At 31.8% G+C, this 27,458-nt stretch overlaps 1 protein-coding gene across 1 annotated transcript; it reads left to right on the forward strand.

Annotated features, from left to right (window-relative positions):
• The first annotated feature begins 9,840 nt into the window (after window positions 1–9,840).
• Window positions 9,841–26,469, forward strand: LOC129984717 (sushi, von Willebrand factor type A, EGF and pentraxin domain-containing protein 1-like). Its single transcript, XM_056094661.1, has 6 exons — window positions 9,841–9,919; window positions 18,597–18,708; window positions 19,079–19,209; window positions 21,561–21,785; window positions 24,245–24,469; window positions 25,897–26,469. The coding sequence occupies exons 1-6, from the start codon at window positions 9,907–9,909 to the stop codon at window positions 26,310–26,312; spliced, it is 1,122 nt and encodes a 373-aa protein (XP_055950636.1). The 5' UTR covers window positions 9,841–9,906; the 3' UTR covers window positions 26,313–26,469.
• Window positions 26,470–27,458: the final 989 nt, after the last annotated feature.

Below are 27,458 nucleotides of genomic sequence, written 5' to 3' on the forward strand. Positions count from 1 at the left end.
CGGTGTGGCCGTGCATTGTCGTCCATAAAAACGAAGTCTGGTCCAATAGCACCTCGGAACAGACGGACATGGGGAAGGATCCCCTTCCCACAATAGCGATCTCCGGTTACAGAACCTCTGTCGAAAATGTGGAGCTAAGCTCGCCCGTTCAGCATAATGCCTCCCCGGTGACAACCAACTTCATGGCCACAGTAGTGGTCTCTTTCCGTGATGTTCCTGAGATGAAACCGTGTTCTGACCTCTCTCTAAATCAACTGGCTTTTTCACTTGTGGCACTGAAACGACTCTCATCCGTAAAGAGGACACGACTCCATTGATGAGATGTCCAGTTTTTGTACTCCATACACCACTCTAAACGGTGCCACCAATGGCCAACTTTCAAAGTGATGCAGCATTCAGGACGATGGGCAAATAGGCCACCTTTGTGAAGGCGCCTGGCCACAGTAAACCGCGACACTTGTCACCCTGTTGCTGGACACTTGCTAAGCAGTGGCGCTAGTTGACTGGTATCGGGCTCTTTTCGTCTGCAGGACGATATATTGGTCAACCCATTGCAGTTATTTTCCTAGGGAGGACCACCGCCACCTTTTCTAACAACTGTACCTATAGTTTGGAAGGCTTTTCAAGAGCACGAAACGACACTTCTGTTAATTCCGAACTTTTCAGTTACGCTGGTCAAACTGTGCCCCTAATCTAACTCCGATAATTCTTTCACATGTGAAGTCGTCCAGGTGATTTCTTCTAATTATATTTTCAAGAAAGAATTTACTTGCATTTGCAGTGAATATGTTTAATTGCGCCCCTGTTCTTCCTTTCCTTGTAGTCTTGAGCTGCTCGCGCCGACTTACGCGCTTTGCGTACACTCACGTCGCCGATGATGGTTTCTTCCTGAGATTTACATATGCATTACCTTTCCAGTGAATTGTGTGTTCATTGTACTGATCGCAATAACACCTTTTCTGCAATTTCATGGCTACCTGCTTAAAATTTACATTGCTGCTTAAGTTTTGTACACCAATGTACTTCTTAAACGCTTTTTTTAAACTATAATTGAATGTAAAAAAATACCAATAATGTTCATGTAATTATCGTTTAAATTTAGAAACTGCGCATTTATAAAATTCTTAAATATTATTTTTTAATTTAAAGAACATGCTTCGGCAAAAAACGTGCTAGAAATTTTGTTTCACGTGATATGATCCTGAGTTAAAATAATTCTACAAAATTTCCCTATACCGATATTAGCTTGCTGTATTTCATATGCTGCTACTAACTTGATATCCTTTACTGAAGTATACTTTTAACAAACCTTTACTTTTATAAAGTATATTTTTATTTCAATAACAATTTTTGTAAGCTGAATTGGAAAGAACTTTGAAGTTAAACAACAATTTCAACAACAACAAAAAAAAAACAGTATAAAATATTTTTCAAAATATATATTACAAATAAATTTTAATACTATATTTTAAAAGTTATTATCCTACTATATTATTAATATTCTGTTTTGTAATGGATAACACTTGCATTACCTTTGGATGGAAAGTTATACACAAGTAAATAAGTAGCTTTGGAGGAAAAATTATACGCAATTGCATTAAAAATGAATGTCATCATTCTGATTGCCAAATTACAAAAATTGTCAAAAGAGCGAATTCTTTGAGGCATAAGATTATTAAGAAAAATGCAATACTTTACCAATTATAATGGATCAAGTTCCTATCCACTCCAACACTTTTATTTAACTATTATTTTGACTATAAACAGCTAAAGTATGCTTTAATGATAATTTGAACTATCTTGAATTTCACCCAGTTATGAATCATAACAAAGAATAAAAACATGTACATTTTCATGACGTTATATAAAAATTATCCTAATACAAATCATTACAGTGGGTTGTGAGCTCGAACCCAGCCAGCTGAAGACTCCTCTTGTATGTGGGGCTGGTGCACGTATAAATCTGTCTTGGCCACAAAGTCCTCCAAGTCTAGACAATATTATTGGGGGTACTGGTCCAGAGGTGATCGTTCTCTGTTTCAGGTCTAAATTACAATCTGTGGATGAGTGAATGAAATGCCATAAAAAGGATGCTTTTTCACAAGGCTTTTCAAAGAAAAAAGGGCCTACAATAATGGATGCAGTGAAACCACACCAAACAGTAACCGGTGGTGAATGCAGGGGCTTCTCAGTGTAAGCATGTGGATTCTCATGTGCCCATATTCTACAGTTATGGGTATTAACTGCTCCATGCAAAGCAAAATGAGCCTCATCTGCCCACAATATTTTCAGCAGCCATCGTGGATCATCTTCAATTTTCGCCAGTTATTCGTGCCACTTCTCGTGCGCTACTGACTGCACTTGTAGACTGTTCCCTTAGCGTGCCCATTTGCGAAGAGACATCGGGGGTACGGACTGTTGTTAAACGAGGTGCACCACTGCGTGGCCGATGACGCAAACTTCCAGTTTCTTCGAAACGGCGTACTAGGGAAACAAGTCCAGCAGGAGTGATTGGACCTGAATCTTTCTCCAGTCTTTTCTGGGTCCTAAACTTTTTATGAATTTTTAAAGTATTTGCAAATTTATGGGACACCCAGTACATAATAATTATGTATGAATGTAAATTCATATATTCGTACAAAAAATGAAAGATAGTTATAAAAAATACAATTGTTTCATTTACATTATTAAATGAATTATTACAAATTATGATTAGAAAAATAATAAAAGCACATGATCTCCAGAAAATGCATAAAATAGTGTAATATGAAAAAAAAAATCTTTATCCGTAGGTAAAGGTCTATATTCCATGTTAAATATAATTTAGAAGTAAAAATATTTTGTCTTTTAACTCATTTAAAGACCATAGTAAACGAATTTATTCGCCAAATTCATCATTCTTTAAATGTCTATGATTAACAATGTTGGCTTTTCTGATTAGAAGAGCTATTAATTAATGAATGAAAAAAGCTATGATGATAGTAATAAAACCTTGAAGTAATAATCGGAGATATTTTGACATTTAAATCAATTATAAATTTCTATGATTACGAAGTAATATACTTCTAAGTGTATGTTAGGATATACTACGAACGAGAACTATAACTGTGTGTATGTTGTAGCAATTTTTTAAGAAATCAATATTATATTCCTCAAAAAAGTATTCGAATAGTTCTCGTAACTAGGATACAATTATCACAAATTAGAGGACTCGGTAGAAATAGTCCCTAAAAGTGTATCTTTTGCATATGCATGCGGCCATCTTTATATTAAAATTCATGTTAATTCAATTTTATGTATTTGCAACATTATGAAAAGGTATATTCTTTAGATTAAATTAGCTTTAATACTCCTAAAATTTTCCTGTTAAAATTTTAATATTTATTCTAAGTTATATAACAATTATGATTGATTATTAACTATTATCTTAAAAACTAATGATTAAAAATTTCATACAATATTTTATATCAATTCACAGAACAATAATTTTTAATATCAATCGATACAGCCACAAATAATACGACTCAAAATTCCAACAATTTCGGTTTAGCGATTGCGAATTTATATAATATGATACAGCTCTTGGAATACTTATTATTTTTATTAATTTTAAGTAAATAAATTCACAATTTCTAATTAACTTTAATTATTATTCGAAAATTATCACAATATAACAAAGGATTAGCTAGGTGAAAAATATGATTAAATTGAAAAACATAATAATGTAGATGTTTGAATATTAACTAAGACTAATAATCAGGTGCTGATATAAATTTTTTACGATACAATTAGAAAAGATTTTAAAAAAATGAAAAAAAGGAAATGTATTTTATTTGAAAGATTTGATTTTGAAATGAATTGCTCTACACATGCTGTACTGATTAGAATTGCAGATAGATAAGTCCTTGGAATTTGAAATGATAAAAAGCAAAGCGATTTTTTTGGATGTTGATTTAATAAATAATACAAATAAATGAATTTATATATGTGTGGTAAAAAATGAACTAGCAAAATAAGTGTAATGCCTATTATAATATATAGATATAATGTTATTTTAAAAAGGAAATAAAAATTTAAAAATATATATGTCTATTTATATTAAGTAAATATATTCTATTAAGAAAATAACTGAAATAAAAGCCGTATCAAATATTTGTAAAACTTGTGCTACTAATCGTTTGGAATAATTTTATCATGAAAATTATATAGAAATTTACTTCATTATTCTAATTGTGAAGTAAAAAAAATATTTTAAAAAGTATTTTTAACTAATCATTTAAAAATCAATTTTAGCTGCTCCAATAATTCTGGTGATATGTTTTTTTTTTTTTTTTTCGAATTAACTGTTTAAGTTTCGTCAAGATATTTTATCAATTTTTTAATCTTTGGCATATAAAGTAAAATGCATTGATCATAATATTTTTAAATCCAATGTTACAAATCTGGAATGAAAAAGCGAAATTTAAATTGATATTTCGGATGCTTGTTTTACGTAGATAAATAATTGTTAATATAACATTTTCGTGTGCATTTTTTTCAATTTTAATTTTATAAATCATTACATGTTATTTTGATTTCATATTTGGAAATAAATCTCTAGGATTAGATTGGTTAATGGATAATAATGACTGCAATATTTCTCAGTGAAGTTTTATCAAGATGGGAAACATGTACCTTCTTTAAGACGTTTTAAAAAAACACTTGAAACAAGCGAAACCGTTTTCAAAAAAATAAAATTAAAAATTTTGAAGTGCTATTATTTATTCTCTATATAAGTTATTTGCAAGATAATTTGTTAAAATATGCTTTCTTGAATCTGTAGCATATAATCGGATATATCTGTAGGATTTAATTTTTTTTTCGCTTTTCGCCTTAGAAATAGAATATGGTTCTCTATTAATAGCTGAAAAATTCCATCTTGGTGTAAGAAAATCATAAAACTTGACTATAAGGAGAAAACATTTTAATGAATAAAAATTAGTTTTTTTTCATGCTAATTTATTAATAAAGATTTAATGCTGATTAAATAAAGTATTGTTACGAACCTGTGATGCGGCTTCCCAGCATAGCTGGTTCCATAGGAGGTCCCAGAGCTTGGCGACAAACTTGGCGACCATTTGGTGACGAATTTGGCAACTTTGGCGCCAAAATAGATTATACCCGAAACATCGAGAATTTTCCCGAACCCTCGAGTAGGGAACGGAGATACGCCTCGAACGTTCCTGATTGGTTGAGAGGCGTTTAGCCCCGCCTCCTGAGACCTATAAAAGGAAGCAGCCGCAGCTGCCGGGCAATGGTGAACCGGGACGGTGAATTGAGAAGAAGTCGGAAGCGGCAGGGCAGAGTAGTGTGAACCGGTGGTGAGTCGAGTGGTGAACCAGTCGTGAATTGGAGTCGTGGACCAGTGGAGTCGAAGAGTAGTCGGAAGCGACGGTGAAGAACTCGTCTTCCAGGGACTAGCGGAGCAGCGACGGAGTAGAGCTGCTGTGTATGCTGCACGTCTCGGCTGAAGATAATCGTCTTTTGTGCTGTATATAGCTGTAGTCTTTTTGCTGTCCTGTGTGTCTTCGTGTAAATAAACGTCGCTGTTTTATTTTCTACTACCGCCTGCTGATTGAGTGTTCTCCATACCATATAACTCCCACTATCCACACGAACCCCGGGAAATTTCGTAACAGTATAGATGTATTTAAAATGTTACATTCTGGTATGCATTCATATATTATTAACTAGCTTTTACCCGTGACTTCGTACGCGTGGAAATTTTGATGTGTATGCGGGAGAACTGACAGTCTGATCACAATGTAAAATGTTATCAAACCATATCATTATGGTGCTGTTGAAAACAGAGTCTGATATGATATAATCAAGAAACTTGTTACTCATTCAAAGATCTACGGGGAAATTTCAAAATTTATTTTTATTCCAATACCGTTTTATATACACCGTTAAATGATTTATTATTTTCCGTCAGCACATGGAAGTTTTGAGAACTTGAAACACGTGAACAACCAACATATAATTGGCCGTGTGAGAAGCATGGAGTGCTCAAATGAATACCTGCCACTTTTAAAGTTTGGGATTTATTGATCGCCATTGTAAAAGCCAATTTTAAGGGAAATTGCAACCTTTTGAAACAAAATGGCAAGTTGTATGGGATAATAGGTACACGGGGAATTAAAACGCTGTATCCTTTATCAACTCCTGTAATAATAGTAGCTTTTATAATATTATTTGTTACAAGTTTTGTGGTACGAAGCCTGGTGCCGTTGCACAATCCAATCTGGGTGCATCAAGATTTCGCATCAGTAGAACTGGAACGCCAACTTTAAGTTCCAGCTTATGGGAAGGTACACCTGTTAATTCTAGGGAGTTAAGGAATTCAATGGGGTAGGCAATACTATTGTCATTAACCACCACAGTGTCTATGGATGTGTATAATTTTGAATTTCCGACAATCATGTCTAAATTTTTTTGTTTATTTTATTGACCGACTCGTTCTTTGGTGACTCATACAACCACTCTACATTATTTATATTAATCTCAAAATATTGTTACAAAATTTTTCTACAAATACCGTCAATCAATCGTAATAACGCAGCGCATTTAATCGGTAGTTCAGCAGTTCGCTTGCTGTCTAATCCTCTCAATTCCCTACTTATCCACGACTCCGACTACTCTCACACACGACTTCACTTCAGCTTCAGAGTGCCTGTCTTATATAGTTCCGGGAGGCGGGGCTAGAATCGTCCAGACCAATCAGGGCGTATCTCGGTGTATCTCGGTTCTTAGTGGATGGATCGTGAAAGTTCTCGAACTTTCCAATATTATCCATTTAGTCGCCAAACTCACCAAATGGTCGCCAAGCTCAGCACGCACAGGACAGATCTTACAAAGGTTGTAACGGTTTTTCCCAGGATGACACTATTCGTGACGGGTAGCAAAAATTATGGGTTTGTAACAATATTAATAATTATTTATGTTAAACTCGAAAAATTTGCATGATAGGTCATCTTCTGTAGCCACTGGATGTGAAAATTCTTCGGAAGTATTGTATATCAATGTATAGATTTTTTAATACCTACAATGTGTTAAATTAAATTTTACCACTGAGATTAATAGATGTTCTTTTAAATTCCAAAAACCAATATTATATTTCTTCTACCTTCACTTTCTAAACGGTAACATGGAGTGCTGACTTGGAGATCTGGTTCAAATAGTCGGAGTAAAACTTTTAGTACAATAAAAGTAACATTTAGAATTTTTTTCAGAAAAAAGTGCAATTGTATTATTAATTAAATGTGCTTTCATCTATATTAGTGAAAATATAAGTGATAGAAGGCAATGCTTAGCGTTCTAAAGCTTATTAGCATAACATAAATGTTCTACTCTTTAAGGGACCGCAAATGAAATTTTATTTAAAAAAAATAAGAACCAATGAGTTTTTCTGAAGTTCGTAAACTATAGAACGCAGGGAAAAAGGATTTCTATTATGGAAGCCATTTCCATTCATTATATTTTAGGAAGGATATCATTCCATGCAGCAATTATTTCTGAAAAAAAATTGATTCAATGAACACTTTGTTATCTCTTGTTATTTATAGATAGTCATTTATGACTTGTGCATACAAAAATGGTATTTGCATTGTTAGCATCATGATGCCTTATTACTAAGATACTACAATATTTATATTTTTTCAGGAATGTACAGTTTGGCTTGAAACAATTCATCAAACTCAGCTACTATTTTCAATTGAGTTTATATTAATTTATAAAAAAATTACTCCTTTTTATTTACACATATTCAGCAATTTCTTGTTGTCCAGTAATAATTTTATAACAAGATGGGGACACAAGCTGTAAAAATTTCAGATTTCATTATTAGTTTAAAAAAGCGTACGGTCCGTATTAGTAATAATTATTTTGATTTTGTTCATCGAAATGCAACTTTTGAATATACATAAAATAAACGAATGTAAAAGAATTACAATATCTCGTTGTCATGTATTATAAATATAATAATTTTCAAAATAACTAACTGAATTTATTCTACGAGATGATGTTTCTGAATTACATAAAATTCTTGTGCAATACCATTTATGATTGTTTTTCGGTCCTTCCAAACTTAAAAAATTATCAAATTCTCCAAAAAAATGCTATTTTTCACCAGTCCTACAGAAGCCCACTTTGCAATTTGGGACTGCAAATTCATCCTCACATTTCTGTTCCATGTGAATGGACTTTCTCATAAACACGGATTGTTTACAAAAGTGTAAAGATTGTTTACAAAAATAAAAGTTTACGTTGATCAATTCTTTGAAGAACAATATTTAAAATTTCATCGATACGATGTTGATCATCGTTGTTAAACATAAATTTTATAATATAGTTTTTCCTATATTGTTCAGTATTAGGCAATGTTTATACAGTGTCATGCAATATTCAGTTTTTTCATCGATACGATGTTGATCATTGTTGTTAAACATAAATTTTATAATATAGTTTTTCCAATATTGTTTAGTATTAGGCAATGTTTATACAGTGTCATGCAATATTCAGTTTTTTCATCGATATGATGTTGATCATTGTTGTTAAACATAAATTTTATAATATAGCTTTTCCAATATTGTTCAGCATTAGGCAATGTTTATACAGTGTCATGCAATATTCAGTTTTTTCATCGATACGATGTTGATCATCGTTGTTAAACATAAATTTTATAATATAGTTTTTCCAATATTGTTTAGTATTAGGCAATGTTTATACAGTGTCATGCAATATTCAGTTTTTTCATCGATATGATGTTGATCATTGTTGTTAAACATAAATTTTATAATATAGTTTTTCCAATATTGTTCAGTATTAGGCAATGTTTATACAGTGTCATGCAATATTCAGTTTTTTCATCGATACGATGTTGATCATCGTTGTTAAACATAAATTTTATAATATAGTTTTTCCAATATTGTTTAGTATTAGGCAATGTTTATACAGTGTCATGCAATATTCAGTTTTTTCATCGATATGATGTTGATCATTGTTGTTAAACATAAATTTTATAATATAGTTTTTCCAATATTGTTCAGTATTAGGCAATGTTTATACAGTGTCATGCAATATTCAGTTTTTTCATCGATACGATGTTGATCATCGTTGTTAAACATAAATTTTATAATATAGTTTTTCCAATATTGTTCAGTATTAAGCAATGTTTATACAGTGTCATGCAATATTCAGTTTTTTATGAAACAATTTTCTAGTAAATTTCTTTGGAATAAAATTTCAAATAAAATCAAATGTTAAGCAGAAATTTTTTGTGCGAGAATTTTACGGTGAAATTGCTTTCAAATATTTCTCATCCGTTTGAATTAGATTTTTTTTATAGATTCTAATTGTGCAATTCGGTAATTCTCAGTCATCACGATATCGTTTAATATTGTCCACAATAATATACAGTATTATTATACTACTGAAGACTTTAAAACTCATTCTTTTGTTTGATTGATGCCTTGATTTACACTGCTCACAACTGACGAATAGATAAATGCTCATATACATGTCTTTCAATTGTAAGTATATAAAAGCTAGGAATAGATTCAATTTTGATATCCAGTCTCTGAAAACTGTAGTAATTTCTTATGTATAATTAATCTGGAAGAATTATGAATGGAAACAATCACTAAAATCAGAATCAACATTTTGTGGCTCAATAGGATATCAACTACCGGTAATGACGTCCAGAGAAGTAGTATCGTAATTGAAAAAGGAAGAAGTATTTCCCTTCCTGTCTTGCTTCAGATAAATGCAAAGGAATAGATAATTGAATGTTATTTAAAAAGAAATATTTGAAATTGTTTTGCTTGAAAAGCATCTGAAATATCAACCGTTATATAAACAGTCAAAATTATGCCTACTAAAGGTAAGAAATTCTGTAAATTGTCTATATTTGTGATTAGGATGAAATTAACATTATAAATTAATTAGAACTTTTCTTTACATTTTTTTTAAAAAAATTGTTGTAGATTTAAGCATGTATTAAAATAAATAATGTTGCAGATTTCAAAAGAGATATCTGATTAAAAAAATAACTTAATTTAGTTTATAAATAAAAACTGTTTGGAAAGGCTGAAACACCGTTGAATGTGATAAAACAGCGTGAAGCAAGTCTGAAAACAACGAAAAAAAATGTAAAAATAATGAGATAAAACGAGAAAAGTTTGGGAAAAAAATGAAATAAGCTAGTTGATTGAAATTAGTTTTTATAAACCATTTTTTATCTTCATGATGTTTATTGATTAGATAATATTTGTAAATTATGTATTAATGATATGCATTATTGACAATAATGCAAAATGATCTACAGGAGAAATTGTTGTGCTTAGGGTGGCCATACTTATATTGCATCAATAATAGATGCTCAATGAAAAAAAATTTCCAAATTTTCAATTAAATATTAACTGTAATTTTAACGTCTATTCTTAATACCTACAGAGTATATTATTGCAGGAAAAATCACTTTCATGCCACTTAATAAGTTTTTTTTTAATGTTACCAATTGTATTTATTATGTGCAAACTTTTTCTCTAATTACCTAAAATCCTTTTATCTAAAAGAATTTGTAATCATATTTCAAAATAATATTGCAAGTAGTTTTAGTATCTACATTTCTTCACACATGTGCTTTAAAGATAATAAATCTGCGTTCTTCGACGAAATAATCAAGGGTAAATTTTTAAAAATAATATGAGGTAGATGAGTCAGTCTTAAAACTTTATTATGCCATGGTGTTCTCATGATCAACTCCTTTTTAATATTTTTTCTCAGAAAATTTCAGATTTAATTCTGTTGCTAAATTGTTAGTTCAAACCAATCTAAAATTGCCTTAATACAGCTGATTATTTAGCTTATAAAACTCTTCTTTAAACTGTTATAAAAACAGTTACACATATCAATCCTCTTTCATACCCTGAATGCTAAAAATATAACAGTAATGTGATGTCCCTGTGAACATTTCATCAAAAAATATTACTGTAATAAATTCAATTATAAGTATATGGCGCAGCATGGCCAGTTTTGGCTCTTGCGCCATAAAAATCCAATATCCAATATCCAATTATAAGTATACGTCACATTACGTTCTTGTGTCGCCATATATTGTCATTTACATGAAATAAAATCTATTACTAAAGAAAAAAAATTATCTTGGGTTTTCTATAATGAATAAACGGATAGAGTTTTGAATACTAATTATATACTTTTATTTTATAAAATTGCATGTTATATGCAACAGTGTATACTACAAATTTTTTAAAAAAAGCTTAAAAAATTTTACGCTATAACTTATTTGAAGTGATTGAAAATTTTGGAATCCATTTTCTAAATTATATATCTCTTTTTCATTTTTCACCCTGTCTGAGTGAAACTGCATTTCTTTCCAGCGGCCATTCTAAAGCCGAAAAAATATATTTATATTCTTTGATTTATATTTTCAAGAATCAAGTAAAATTTCAATCAATTATAGAAATTATTTTTGGTCAACTATTTGCCAAAATTATTTTGGCAGGATAAGAAAAATTGCAGTTCGATGACAAGCGTAATTGCTAATTTTCACGTAATTATGGCATCTTAAGAATTCATTCATTAATTTATTGATTCCAATTAAATATGCGTAAAGTATTTTTCTTACATTATCAATGATTTCCGCAAAATCAATTTTTATATACATTCTCAACCAAAAAAAACTCGTACGTGCATATCTAATATATAAATTGTTACTAACAAGCATACTCTATAGTATGTTGTACATATGAAATAATAATAAATCTTGGCAGAGATCAGACGTGTTTACTGGACTAGAATGATGAGTAATAAATATTTAAGATTTTTTTTTTTTTTTTTTTTGGCTTTGGTGTTGTCGAGGATAGTAAAATTTCTGATATAAATACAAAGCTTGAATTTTCATGGAAAATCTTATCAAGAAAGTCTCGCAAGTACAAGAATACTCACAAAACGCTCGCCATGAAAGTAGTTGAAAAAAGACATTGGATATACATAATTAAAAGAGATTGACAATTTTTTTTATGTAATAAATATTCATCATCTTCATATGCAGTATTGCAGTTCCGGTCCAATCTCTCAACAAACACTAATATCCAGACTATGTAAGTAATACACTCTGCTGTAATATCTAAGGAACTGCCCAGTTTCCTTTCATCATTTGAGTTTTTGATTTATTGTATTCATGCGCATAGTGATTAATTGAAATGATTTGGAAAGATTACGTCTAAAATTTCATTGATGATTACAATTTTGGAGTGAAAATCACAAATTTCATTCTGTTGTCGTTTTTTATGGCACTTCCCACGAACAAGCCCGCTGCTCGAAGACAGCCGATTTAAGCCTAAGGGGGAGCCTCTTGTTTTTATAGTGGTTTGATTTGATTGTTTTTTTTATGGCGCAAGGGCCAATACTGGCCAAGCTGTGCCAAACTCGAATTAACTTAAAATTCAAAAAAATGAACTCATTTCAGTAAAGGGGTGTAAAGTTAAGATAACAAGGTGAAAATAGAATTTTAGACATTATGCATGAAATTAATGTCAAGTAAAAATGAAAATACATTAATATGGAAAGGTTCGCCAATTATATCTGTCAAATTTGGATAATCACTGCCGAAATATTTTGCTCTTAGAAAGCGGTATTTAGGGCATTCACATAGTATATGCCGAACTGAAATTATAGCATTACATTTTGTACAAATTGGAGCTGTGACTGAATGAAGTAAATGTTTGTGAGTAAAATGAGTATGACCTATGCGAAGCCTTGTTAACACAACACTCATTCTACGGCTGAGAGAGTCATTCTTAAACCCAGAAATAAATGGTTGGATGGAATGCAATTTATTATCAAGTTGCGAGTCCCAAGTACTCTGCCATATACGAAGTGAACATTGCTTTAGAATTTGATCTAAATGGGACAAATGTTTCTTCATTTGAATTAGCTGTTTTTGCGGCAACATCAGCTTGATCGTTCCCAAGGATACCAACGTGTCCGGGAATCCAACAAAATAGAATATTAAAATTACGATCCAGCAATTTAAAATATAGTTTTACTGTACTGAGTACTAAAGGATGGCTTTGTTTGGATGAGTTCAAAATTGCTTCAATTGAACTTTTTGAATCGGTATATATGATCCAGTCTTTCTTTGATAATAGTCTTATCGCTCTTAAAGCAGTGTAGATGGCAAAAATATCTGAGGTAAAAACAGAACAATGTTTGTTTAGCTTTCTGGAAAGTACAATGTGGTCAAATATTACAGCTGAGCCAACGTGGTCACCGATTTTTGAACCATCTGTAAAAACAGTGCCGTATTTTTCAAACGACTGCCTATGATCACAAAAAATTTGTATGTAAACAGATGGTGCAGTTGTAGATTTTGGTAGCTTATTAAAATCATCGACAGTTAGAATGCTTTTGCATGTCCAAGGAGGAATTTCGTCTTCTTTAGTTAAAATGTCAATGTTCTTTAGGTTAAAACTATCTAAAAGAGGGCGGATTCTAAAACCAAATGATGGAATAAATGAAATCTTTTTCTCGTATAACTGTCCATAAATCGGATTCACGATTCTGTCATATAAAGGGTGTGACGGATTCTGATTTATTTTAAAAAAGTATTTGAGAGAAAATCTCTGGCGTCGTAATTGTAAACCTGGTTCTTTAGTTATTATATATAAGCTTTGAACAGGAGAAGTTCTAAAAGCCCCTGATACAAGTCGGAGCCCCTGATGATGTATTGCGTCAAGCTGCTGCAGAATAGACTATGCTGCTGAGTAGTAAATCACGCTACCATAGTCTAGTTTTGATAAAATGACACTTTTGTAAATTTTTAATAGAGTTGAAGTATTGCATCCCCACGTTGTATTTGACAAAACTTTGAGAATATTTAAAGACTGAGCGCCTTTTTTCTTTAGATGAAGAATATGAGAACGGAATGTTAGTTTAGAATCAAATAAGAGGCCTAAAAATTTAACGACCGGCACAACGGGAATAGCTGTGCCTTTTAACTGAATTGCTGGGTAGGGGTGCAAACCACGAACTCGACAAAAATGAGTGCATTATGTTTTTTGAGTAGAAAGGACGAAACCATTTTTATCAGACCATTCCGTTATAGATTTGACAGCAGCTTGCAATTGTCGTTCGATAAAGGGCATGTGAGTACTTGAGCAATGGATTTGAAAATCGTCGACAAATAATGACCCGTGAACATATGGTGGAAGTTTTTCCATAATTCCATTAATTTTAATAATAAATAAAACAACACTTAAAATACTCCCTCGCGGTACCCCTTCATTTTGAATAAAATCATTAGATAAAACATCATTAATACGAACGTTAAAAATTCTTTTCTGAAGAAATTTTTGAATAAATAATGGCAATTTTCCACGAAAACCCATATTATGTAAATCTTTTAAAATGCCATGCCGCCAAGTACGATCATATGCTTTCTCCATGTCGAAAAAAATAGATACTAGATGTTTTTTTGTAATGAACGCTTCCCTGATGGCCGTTTCCAGGATTAGTATGTTATCTAAAGTACTGCGACCATGTCTGAATCCACTCTGATATTTAGAGAGCAGTTTCTTCTCTTCTAGAACATGGATTAATCTAGCATTGATCATTCTTTCCAGAGTCTTACAGAGGCAACTGGTAAGGGCTATAGGTCTGTAGCTTGATGGAAGCTCTGGATTTTTACCAGGTTTTAGAATGGGAATAATCGTTGCTCGATTCCAGGACGTTGGGAAAACATGCTCATTCCATATTCTATTGAATAAAATTAGAAGCGAATTTAACGAATTGGAACTCAAATTTTTTATCATGTCATGATGAATGCCGTCAGGTCCAGGTGCTGTAGGATGCGAGTTCTGCAATGCTCTCTTAAGTTCATGAAGCTGAAAATCAGCATTATAAGCATATGACGCTAAGGTATTAAAATCGATTTTTTGTTTTTCTTGTTGTTTTTTATAGGTAATAAAACTTTGAGGATACGATTCTTCACTGGCTACATTAGCAAAAGCTGTACCCAATGTATTCGCTATATCTATTGTATCAGTGATGGAATTTCCATTGCTGTGTAAGAATGAAAGTTTCTGATATGATTTATTGTTCCCTAAAATTTTCCTAACTTTTTCCCACATACGCTTGGAAGACAAATGTCCGTGGATGGAGCTAACATATTTTTGGAAGGAGTTAAACTGACTCTCTCGTCTAATTCTTCTAAAAAAGGATTTAGATTTTTTAAAGGCAATAAAATTTGGGGTGGTAGGATATCTTCTGAATTTATCCCAAGCCTTTCTTTGTGCTTTTTTAGCAGCAGCGCATTTTTCATTCCACCAGGGTTTGTAAAACCTTGGCAAATTTCCAGAGGATTTCGGAATGGCTATTTCAGCAGCTTTTATCAAGCATTTTGTTATTGAATCTACTGCATTATCAATATTTGGCTGTTTTACTATGTCTTCTGTAATTTCGGAATGTGATCTAAAAAGTTGCCAGTTGGCTTTGTCAAAGATAAAACGCTCAGGTCTTCTGGGAAGGCTAACATCAGATTTTGAATATTTTAAAATAATGGGAAAATGGTCACTATTGAATAGATCGTCTGAAACTGAGAAATCCCAATGGGGAACAAGGGAAGGTGAGCAAATGGCAAGATCAATGGTGTGAAAAGTTTTATTTGCCTGATGAAAATAAGTAACATTTGAATCATTTAAAAGACAAAGAGAATGGTCATCAATGAGTTTTTCGATCTGTCGACCTCTTGCATTTGTATCTGTGCTACCCCAAAGCGTATTATGCCCATTAAAATCTCCAAGAATAATAAAGGGAGCTGGTAACTGTTTGATAAGATCATCAAGATCTTTCTGGTGAATGTTGTCATTAGGTGGAAGGTACACAAAACAGACGGTAATTACAGATTTGATCTGAATTTGTACAGCTACAGCCTGCAGTGGAGAGGTAATATCAATATTCTTGGACGGAAAACAGCTGGGTATGAAAGTGGCGACACCTCCAGAAGCACGAGCATTTTGTAAATAATCTTTTCTATTTATTTTATAATTTTTTATTCTCACGTCAGTCATAGAGTTGAGATGTGTTTCTTGGATTCCTAAGCAAACTGGTTGATATTTATTCAAAATAGATTTGATGTCATCAGAATGGGTGCGGTAACCATTACAGTTCCAAGAGATTAAATGAATAGCCATTATTTGAGTTTTTAAAAAAATTTTGATTTAAAATGTTCGGATGTCATGTGAGTAGAATCAGAATTAACTTTGTCCTCATCCATGCTACTTATAGAATCGTCTGATGGATGAATTTTCAGTTGTTCTTCCTTTTCCTCGATTTGATGTTTTTTATTTTCTTTTTCAAGATGTTGACGAGCTTTTACTTTATTCAAAATCTTTTTTCGCTTAACGTTTTTAGGAGGCAGGGAGGAATTTTCTTCATACAATTTTTTTATCTCAAGAAGTGCGAGCCAATCACTTCTTTTAACTGTTACAGTATCTGGGTTGGTATTTGAAGGTGTTACAGGATTATTAACAGTCGGTTTAGGTATTGGCTGCGAATTTCGTTCAGTTGTTGAGTTTAATGCAGCAGAATACGAGAGACCTGGTTTAGGTGTTCTGTCTGTTACTATTTTTCGAGCTTCTGGAAAAGGTATGTTTTTTGTGATTTTAACTGTTTGAATTTCTTTTTCTTCTTTGTAACGTGGGCATGATCGGAAGTATGCCGGATGGTCACCGCTACAATTGAAACATTTTGGTGTTGTCGAAGTGCAATTGTTACTATTATGATCAGGAAGGGAGCATCGAGCACAAATTTCTTTGTCTCCCCTGCATGCAGTTATGGTGTGTCCAAATTTCTGACATTTGAAACATCGGATGGGATTCGGTATGTATGGTTTAACAGAACAGTTTATATAGGCTATTTTCACAGATTTTGGTAAAACAGGAGTGTTGAATGTTAAGATAAGGTGCTTTGTAGGCTGGATTTGATTGTTTTTTTTTAATCGTGATTCTACGAACAGCTATTACATTTTGTTCTTTGAGGCAATTTAGGATGTCTTCCTCAAGGTCTGTCTGGAATTCTCGTTCCGATATAACGCCTCTAGAATGATTTAAAGATCGATGGGCTGCAACAGTGACTTGGGTTTCCCCTATCATTTTTAGCTTTTCAATGTTCACTGATTGCTGTTTATTTTTCACTTCTATAAGAAGGTTACCATTAAATAATTTTTTTATATTACTAACTTCTCCAATGAGACTAGTTATACATTTGTGAATAACAATTGGTGAAACAAATTTCAATGAACTTTTCTCAGCACTTATAACAAAAAATTTAGAAAAAGCATTACAATGGTTAGAAATAGTAGAAGCCATGCGACTTAGAGAAGGTTTCGGGCCCGACGGCACCGCCCACCACGGAGCCCAACAAGGGATGGCAGCCACCGGCTCCAGATATTCCCAGCCTCGGCGCTTACCATGGTGCTAGCCGGAACCTATACGCTGAGAGTCACCCCCGGGGACAGTGACCACCCTTAACGCCAAGCCCAAGGAGTGACCCCTTCGCTTGATCCCTTGCAGCAGCCCAGTTAAATGCCCGGGATACCGGCCGATTGATACACCGGAGACCGAAATGTACCACCCGTCTAATGGGTCGCCACGCACGGCAAACACGTGGGGGTATTTGCTGTCCATGAGAAGCAGGAAGCAAACAGAGCGGCGACGGCTTCTCATGGAGAGCTCCCTCGCCTACCCTCGAGGGAAAGAAGAATGACAGTCTAAAGCAGAAGACGGAGGGGAGAGTAAACATAAAGGGAGTACAGATCCCTGGGTACCTCGGGATTGGGACACCCGTACTCACCTATAGTAGGTGAGCCCCTGAGGGGTTTTATAGTGGAGCCAACTTGAGCCAAGAGCACGACTTGACTACTCACGCATCACTCATTCGCTTGCACGACCCCTTTTTATAGGAGGGCACATTCACACATGGAACAGGAAGAAAATCACGCCCAAACCGGGATTCGAGCCCAAAACGCCCAGATCACGGGGAAGACGCGCTACCCCTGTGCCAGGACGGCGGCGAATTTCATTCTTTTGTCTTTTCGCGCATTATGCATATATTTCGCATCATAAAAATAAAAAATGACAAATAGAGGGACGGATATAAACCTATAAATTATTTTTTTTTTTGAATTCAATGAAATTTAAATTTGGGTACTTTATTAAATATGGAGACTTTGGAGTATTATAAGTTAGCAAAAGAAATATATTCCTTTATTTTTATACTTTATATACAAAACAAATAAAAATATAGCAACTCTCATATTTCATGATATAATGCTATTTTTTAAAAGCTGTAACTGTTAATAATGTCTAATATTATCTGCATAAATTTTTGTTGAAATAGATTAGTGATAAACAAAAAGGCTTTCAGCCAAATTTTAATATTTTTTAATGAAGCTCTAAAATAATTTACATTTACCAAATTATAAGCATTCTAAATGCTATTCGTACTAATTATAAAATCATTTCGCATCTTTGCAGGTTTCTATTATGGGATTATTTTGACTATCTCTTTTGTCTCCTTACTTTCTGCTTGGTGTACACATCCTATTACATGCCCTTGTGGTGACACTAGACGGGCAATCTACTACACGTATGTATATAATGCAATTAAAATATTTTTTGAAAGTCCACTTAAAACATCATTTGCATCCGTTAGAAATAAGTGTAATTGTTCAAACCAGAGAAATTCGTTTGGACAGTTTTTCTCATATTAATACACGATATGTACCGCCTCTTGTTTAAGTTCATTAAATAGTGATGAAAACTAATTATGCATATTAAACTCTTGCCTTCTTATTAAAATATCATCCTGCTGATTCAAACAAGTAATAAAAAAACTGTAAAACATTGAACATCAAAAGCGAACATTTTGCTCATAAACATCACAATTCATGAAAATATCCCCCCCTCCATTTAATACAATTTTATTTATTTATTATTATTATTTTTATTTATTTCAGGCATTGTATAAACGAAACATGGGAGGAAAAAATCACATGTGAAAGATGGGCCAATTGCAAGACTTGTAAATCTAATGTCACACATTGCCTATCATGCATCCCGGAACGCTTTGGTCCTACATGTACAGAAGGTAAAAATTACTAATTATTAATAAATTAAGAGTCATACCTTCCAAACGCATGAAGAATTTTTCTATAAAATGACTAAAAACAATAAATTCTTAATGCAATGCGAAGGCATGAATAAATTTTTTATTCATAATACAAAATAGCTAAGATTGAGCCCAAATAGTACTGAATTGTAGCAATTTCTTCAATCAAAAATTAGAATGTCAGAAAATAATAAAATCGATATAATTTACCAAAAATGATATAAAGTGAAATAAAATTTAACAATGACATTTAAAATCGAAAGGGGCTATGTTATAAATTTTGTTCTTACAGGGAATGCATATTGAAATATTGTTTTAAATATCTCTCAAAAGAGGATAGGATGGTGGAATGTTACCATTAATAGCATATACAGAACTGTCGTATGATGTAAAAATTGGTGGTGTCGAGCAAGTAGTTGGAGCTGGAGGATGATTGTTTAGGTATTGCAACTCATTTTAAATATATTGATATTTTCCACTAGTTAAATTTATCTGCTGAAATTTATTGTTCAATTCTTTATAACGTTGAAGCAAAAATAAACGATGTTCTTGAATAAGAGTATAAATTTTGAAAGGGCTAATAAAGTAAGTAAAAATGCACTGCATCCGAATTTAATGAAATCGATTTATATTGCTGCATGCTTGAACACGAAAACAGAAGATTTAGAATTTATTTAACCTTTCAAATTATATTTAAAGTAAAAGGATATATATATATATATCACTTCAAATTATATTTAAAGCTGTTTTCCTGATACAAATCATGTAATTACTTCCGACAGCAAGATCCAAAAGTAACAAGGAGCCTCATGTGTTGCCCAAAAACGTTGTTGCAACATATTTTCTAATTTATGTCACATATAAATAATTTACTTGAATGATAAAATGGAAGAATGAGATGTAAATTATTTAGATTTAAGCAAAAATAGCCTTAATTCGTATGGCTTCACTTTCACATGAGAATCGTAATTGTGTTTGGAACCAAACTTTTTGTTGCAAAATGTCTTTAGACGGGTTGAAACATCACACTCTTTCTCATTCTATAACGTGTGCAATGAATTACAAAATATTAAATTGGTGCACATATTTAACTCGCACGAGATTACTTGATTTCAAATTCTATATCTGTCATAGTAATTAAATTTTTTTTCCATGGACATTTGACAATACTCTCAAGGACTATCAAACACTGCAAAAAGATCTTGTAAACCTGTAGAAGCTTATGTTTTAAGATCGATTGTAAATGTGTATATCTTAAATCACTGTATTTCTTTAAATTAGCTCAGTAAATCTAGAATGATGCCCTTTTTTTCCTGCTTTACAAATATTTGTAAGATATAGAATAGAATACATACATTTCCTGAAACCTTTCAGTACAAAGAATTCCGTCAGATTTAATGTTTTGAAACAAAAATAATTTAATATAGTATTCTCAGTCTATCAATTGTTTTCTTGAATTCTAAAAATTTCGATTTTGAACACACTCTATGTGATTTTGATTTTTTTTTATTCTTCGAATTTTTATAAAGTATTCTGCTCAGATTCTTCATATTTCAGCTGAAATTTAAATGTAAATAAGAAATTTAGTGATCCTTAAATTTTTTAGCAATGTGGAGCAGTTACATAACTCGACTACCTTCTCTTTTGATACAGCAGAAAGCATTACTTTATTAACATCAACATATATTTCCCATGATCCTTCTTGGGATTAGATGTCATTCTAGTGAGTGTCGTGTATTTTCGTGTTCGTGTTTGTTTTGTCTTGTGAAATGAGGAACTTAGAAAATAATTAAATGAGTATTCCTGAAACTCGTCTATTATTTTCATCTACCTCAGAATGAAATTATAAAGAGTCTCATTCTTCTGCAAGTGTAAAATCATTAATTCATAAATGTTTTATTCTTATAAATGACAAATCAATGGAAAAGTTCCCTCTCTTTTTCTTATTATATCGTTGCATAGTTAACGAATAAAATTATTACTAAAGGAAGAAAAGTTAAAGAATAAGTAATCAAAAAATATTGTTGAAACATATCACAGTCTTGGTTTTTACTTTCAAGATTTGAAATAGAAAAATTCGTCTTCCTGTTTCACCATAAAATTCTATAACTTTAATTATAACCACTTTGTATGTACACAATAAAATAGTAGACAAATTATATGAATCGAAATGTGGCAAAATTTCAAAACTTTGTACCCCATATAAAAAAATGTATGATTATAACTTTACGGATATATTTCTCATTTGCTATTTAACATCAAAATGCTTAATGGACAATTCATAAAATGATTTCCTTCAATAAATATCCACATCCATATAACTTATGTAGTGAAAGGAAAAAGAAAAACCTGTCAAGATCCAGGTTTACCTGAGAATGGAAATAGGGAAAACCCAGCCGGAGCAGATGATGAATTTCCTAGGTCTTTTCTAGAGAGAGAGACAGTGCATTTTTCCTGTAAGGACGATTTCATTCTTGTTGGACCTTCTTTCATCACTTGCACATCAGCTGGCACCTGGTCTGATTTTCTGCCAAAGTGCGAAAAGCCCGAAAGAGGTATTGTCAATATTTATTTATTTATTTATTGAGAAATTAATACAAAATATTACATATTACCGCTTCTAACTTTATTGCAAGGATTCACGCCCACTGAGTTGGGATCCATTGTGCGACCGAAAATCATGAATAATGTGAATTCATTAGATCTATTGGTGAAATTTATGCAATAAATATTTTTATAATATTTGTTAAAATTTTAAAAAAATCTGCACTGCAAAATAATGTCCTTAAAAGGATTTCTTTGAATTTTAAGATGATAAAAAATATTTGTATGTTGTAGTTTTTTTGTAGATTAAGGGGGGAAAGGCAAAATTTAATTTTATTTTCAATTAATTAAAATTTTAATCAAGAATTTTTAACTTAAAATATGGCTGCGCTGAATTGTTGGTTTTTTTTTAATGGTTTGCTCATTTGAGCCCGACTCATGCATAATCGTAATTGTAGATTAATTTAGAAAAGTAATTCAGAATCTTATGAGAATTGTGGCATAATTTTAGAATCATAATATTAATGATTGGGTCAAAAGTATTTAGTATACTTGTAAAATATTACAATCAGCAAATTTCCCAATTATCTGTAGAATTCGGAGGGATGGCATCCATAGATAATGGTCAATTAATTAACGCTGAAACGGTTCTTAAAAAATTCTAATCGCATTAACTTGTTGACACTCACAACTCTATAACAATTATTATTATAAAAAAATAGAGAAGAACATTCATTCGATTAATTAACCTAAAACAGTATCCAAAATGAGAAAAAATAATAACATTTTGATAGACTCTTTTTCATAGGGTAGGACATATTTAATCCCACCAATTCACAGCTTCAAAATTAGTATAAAACATCTATTAGCATGTTTTTTATTATAAAATAATTTATCCATTCATAATAAAGCAACACACAGGTTAATCACAAAAACACACACAATTTACTGATGTATTTTAATTTGTATATTTTTTTCTCTTATTTATAGATTAAATGTTGGTTCATAGCACCTCCAAATGAATGAAAAACTTTAAATAAAATATTAAAGTGTATAATTATAAGCAACTTCAACTTTTCTAGATGGGTTAAAATATGTCGCATTATGATAAAAAAAATAAGCAAAAAATCGAACAGTTTTTAACCCACCTAGCCTTAAAGATTTAAAAGGGCCTTAAATAAAATTATGACTTAATGAACAATAGGGTTTCTCAAATTCGTTTTTTTTTTCCTTCACAAAAATTCGGTCGTCTTTTCTTTATGCTTTATTTTAGTTTTAAAGCACTTATTTTATTTTTTAAATTTGTGGATTGCAAGTTTCAAATTTTAGAACTGACATCTATGAATAATAGAATAATTTCACATATTATAAAAAAAATAATGTATGTGTTCATAGGAATCAAGCATATTAATCAAGCATATCAAGCATAATATGTGTTCATAGGAATCAAGCATATTATATTGTAATTTTTTTCAAAACGAGGTTTATATATTATTTTGAACATTAGAAGATAGATTTAAAAAGAGAAAATTCCGACTTGATAATGTGATTTGTGCTCGATGTTTAAACACCTGAGAAACCCTCTTCCTATATATGATTCCCGATTTTGATGAAGAATCGGTATGTAGGTGGATCTGATACATGCTCAGTATTTCGAAGACGAAACCTCACCCTATTTATGCGATGCATGAAAAGAAGGCTGCCAGTGGAGATCTGTCCCAAACTAAACCTGATGTTGCTTTAAAATGGGAAATCAGTAACACTAAATTTACTGAGATAAAGGTGTGGACTTTCTATACATGACACACAAAAAAGTTTTTGCAAAGTTAATGCTAACCATTAGATGTTTGATTAAAGCATGCATACATGCTTTTATGTGTTTTAGCGGTAAGCTATGCTTTAAGATAGAACCTGGGACCTTGTGGTTTGCAGTCCAGTAACTAAACCATGATACAAAAGCGTACGCTCGTGTAGCGTCGTTGTTAACTGAATTATATGCTATTCACCACAGTACTCTCCCTCCAGTGAGTCGGAGGTGAGATGAACGATATGGCTGTTGAGTGGTGATGTATTATTAGCTGTTCTCTAAACGGGCCTATACCCAGTTGAGTAGAGAGTATGTGTGGGTGAGTGGTTGCTGTGTCAAGTGAATCTGACGAATTTGGTTGCTGGTAGATGGCGCCACAACAGCTGTACGAAGGTTGAAGGCTCATCGTCCGAGCTCACCAATTTAACGATAAGCGATGCGCTAGGATAGAACCTGGGACCTTGTGGTTTGCAGTTCAGTAACTAAACCATAATACAAAAGAGTACGCTCGTGTAGTGTAATTGTTAACTGGATTATATGTTATTCACCACAATGTCCTTGATTCACAAAAAGGAAAAGAGAAATTAGATGGCTGTTCCTCTGGCCAAAATAATGAAAATTTTAATTCAGATTGATATTTTTGTAATGAATATGTATTTTTAGCAAAAGATCCAGCAACAGAAAAACCCTGTAAGCACCCTGGAGTACATGCTAATGGAATAATCGAATATCCTGATTCCATTGAGGAGGATCAGATGTTTCCTTCTACTACCACACTGAAATATAAATGTAGAGATGGCTATAAACTTTACGGACACAGTGTTCTGTTCTGTTTGTGCTCTGGTCAATGGACTTCAGATCCTCCCATTTGTATGCCTGAAGGTATTGGTAAGTTATATTGATTGATCTCATCTTTCAAATTTACAATGGCATAAGAAAAAATTTTGTAAATTATTTTATATAATATTAAATGCTTATAATAGAATTCTGCATTTTTATACTCTTATATTGTGCAGCATCATCTTCATGTTTGAGAACATAAAATTTTGCTATGGAATTTTTTCCCCCAACGTCTTATGTGCTAGAGTTCTGAATTTTTGTAACATTAAGTGTTCTCGGTCATAAAACACTATTTTAATGTTTTCAGTACTTAATTTTCTAGTAATTCGTTCATTTAATATAATTTTTAATCCAAATATTGGCAAAGTTTGCAAGAATGTATGTTACTAGGAGTTTCAATGTTTTCTGAATTAATTACCAATTAATTAATACGTTTATTTAGATTATAATTTCATACTAGTGGTATCAAGTGATCATATACTTATTGAAGAAGAGGTTTGGAAAATTTACAATATTTATAAAAATAAATGATGAAGATAACAAAAACTATTTCGTTGCAAATTATGAAAATTAAAAGTTCCTTAAAAACAAGTTATTATTAATGTATTAAAAAACGGAGGAAATAAATTATTGTATCAAAAATGAAAGTAATAACAATATAAAAAAAGGAAAGATTATTGTTTGAAATACTTTAAATAAACCGAGGCTAAAGTAAAATCTCATTAATAATGCAATTTTTTTTTCTGTTATACGAAGCACAGAATAAAGTATAATCGCCAAAAAAATTCGACCTCAAGACTGTGATGAATGACTATGACTGTGATGACCTTTAAAACTTTCCTGAATTAAAAAAAAAAAAAATCCATTTCCGAAGTCATGTACGCTTGTCTGTCTCTGAGCACGATAAATTAAAACTGCTTTGTGCATTATGGTTAAAATTTAATTTGTGGCTCTTAAAACAAATTATCACATTTCCTTCAAATTTTGAACGAAATACATCCAGGGAGACTACACTTGTATTTCCGAGTACAAATGAGCATTATAAAAACAAAGCACAAAGGATATTTTTATCAATAAGTATCAATAAGTTCATCTTGGATATAAAATATTTATATAAATTAGTTGATTCTTCACATCCTTGTCCTGCATGATAACCCAATTAACATTAAATATCGCGCGATGTCTCCTGGATATCATAAAGATATGGTACAAAGTTGGGCATTTTCTGCTAATAGAAAATAAGTGCTAAATTGATTAATTCTGCCACATCCTGCCACTTTACAGTATTCTATGGTGATTGAATCCCTGAATCAGGAGAGCCATATTATTGTATACGTTACAGCAATCACAAATCACTGTGATTGCTGTAACTGTGATTGCTGATCATTTTTATTTTAGTGTGCTTGTGAATAGTTGTGTATTGTAGTAACTGGCATCGACGACAACCATATTAACATTCTTTTCTTCGGTTACAGATCTTGGCAGCTCTTCAGTTCACTGTGAAGGTCGTGGTCCTATTTCGAACGGCCGAGTTGTTGAATACCATGATTTGGATCGTCAACTACCATCCTATGATGAATATGGTGCACTATATCCTGTTGGAGCTCATCTTCACTATAACTGCAACGAAGGATATCATTTACGAGGAGCAAGAGCTGTTATCTGCGAATCATCTGGTTTGTGGTCTGCAAAAGAACCACTTTGCATTGAAGATTCTAATGTCGTCAAGAAACCTGCTACATATGATGATAATATAAGCAAGAATTCTGACTCGAATACTAATAATATAATCAGGAATTTAATTTCGAATACAAGAAGATCCAAATCGAAGCATGAAAAGGATGACACTGACAGCTCGAATTCTTTGACATTTCAATTCTTTTTCCTTTAAGATTTAAACGAAATAAAATATATCCTTTTTATATATCGTTTAGTACACTTAATAGCACAAAATATTGTATGATATCTCCTCGATATCGTTCGATATTCTGAATGTGTGACGATATCTCGCAGACATTGTAATACTAATATAGAATGGGCATCAATCAAATTAGTTCATCTGCATATCCAAATAAGTAATAATCACATATAATTCCTTTAGTAGAATATATATATATATATATATATATATATATATATATATATATATATATATATATATATATATATGTAATGATATTTTAACTCTAATTTCAATTTAATTAATTTTCATAGTAACTTCATCTTAATTTAGCCCATAGTAACTTCATTCTAAAATATTCTCTTATTTCGTGATCCAATTCCACTGTCTCTACTTAATTAATTCAAGAGAAGCTTTGTTAAATTGTTGAATCAGCTAAAATCTAACTTTCCCACACTACGCGTGAAGAGATAACATACCGCTGATCAAGCAAATTCTTTTTTTAAATCTTCCTGTGTTTCCCCTACCTTCTCCGCGCCTGTAATGGAAATCCCTATCGAAATCTCATAATACATTAGCACTGTAAAGAAATATTTTCCCTATCAAAATCATAGGTTATATAAGACCAGGGATAAAATGTCCAAGAGCTCTTCCCTCATTCCTTTCTGTGTCGTTCTGTGTGCTCGTCGCTTGTACATATGCTTGCTTCTTCAAAATGAAATAAAACGACGTCACGAAATTAAAAGTATCTTCATTGCCTTCAACTGCATCATGCTTCACCACAAATAATATTACATATATATATATATATATATATATTTCACGGGTTTAGTAAAAATCATTTTTAAGATTATATTTTTATTACTGTCTAATAAATAAATTTATTTTAATTATTTCAACCTTTTCATTACTTTATAATTCATTATAATTAACTTCCTAAAAAAATAACATCCAGTTTTTTTAATTCATCTACTAAAAGGAATCAAAGATATAGAATGAAAATTTCACTAAATAATTCAGTTTACTGATTCATAAGTTTGGTTCACATTAAAATGATTAATTGTTACCGTGAATATGTTTGATAAAAAAAAATTTAAAAACTCTAATTTAAAAGGAAAAAAATTAAAAAATATATCA

The sequence above is a fragment of the Argiope bruennichi genome, chromosome 9 (genome assembly GCF_947563725.1).
Source record: "Argiope bruennichi chromosome 9, qqArgBrue1.1, whole genome shotgun sequence".
In the NCBI taxonomy this organism is placed as follows: domain Eukaryota; kingdom Metazoa; phylum Arthropoda; class Arachnida; order Araneae; family Araneidae; genus Argiope; species Argiope bruennichi.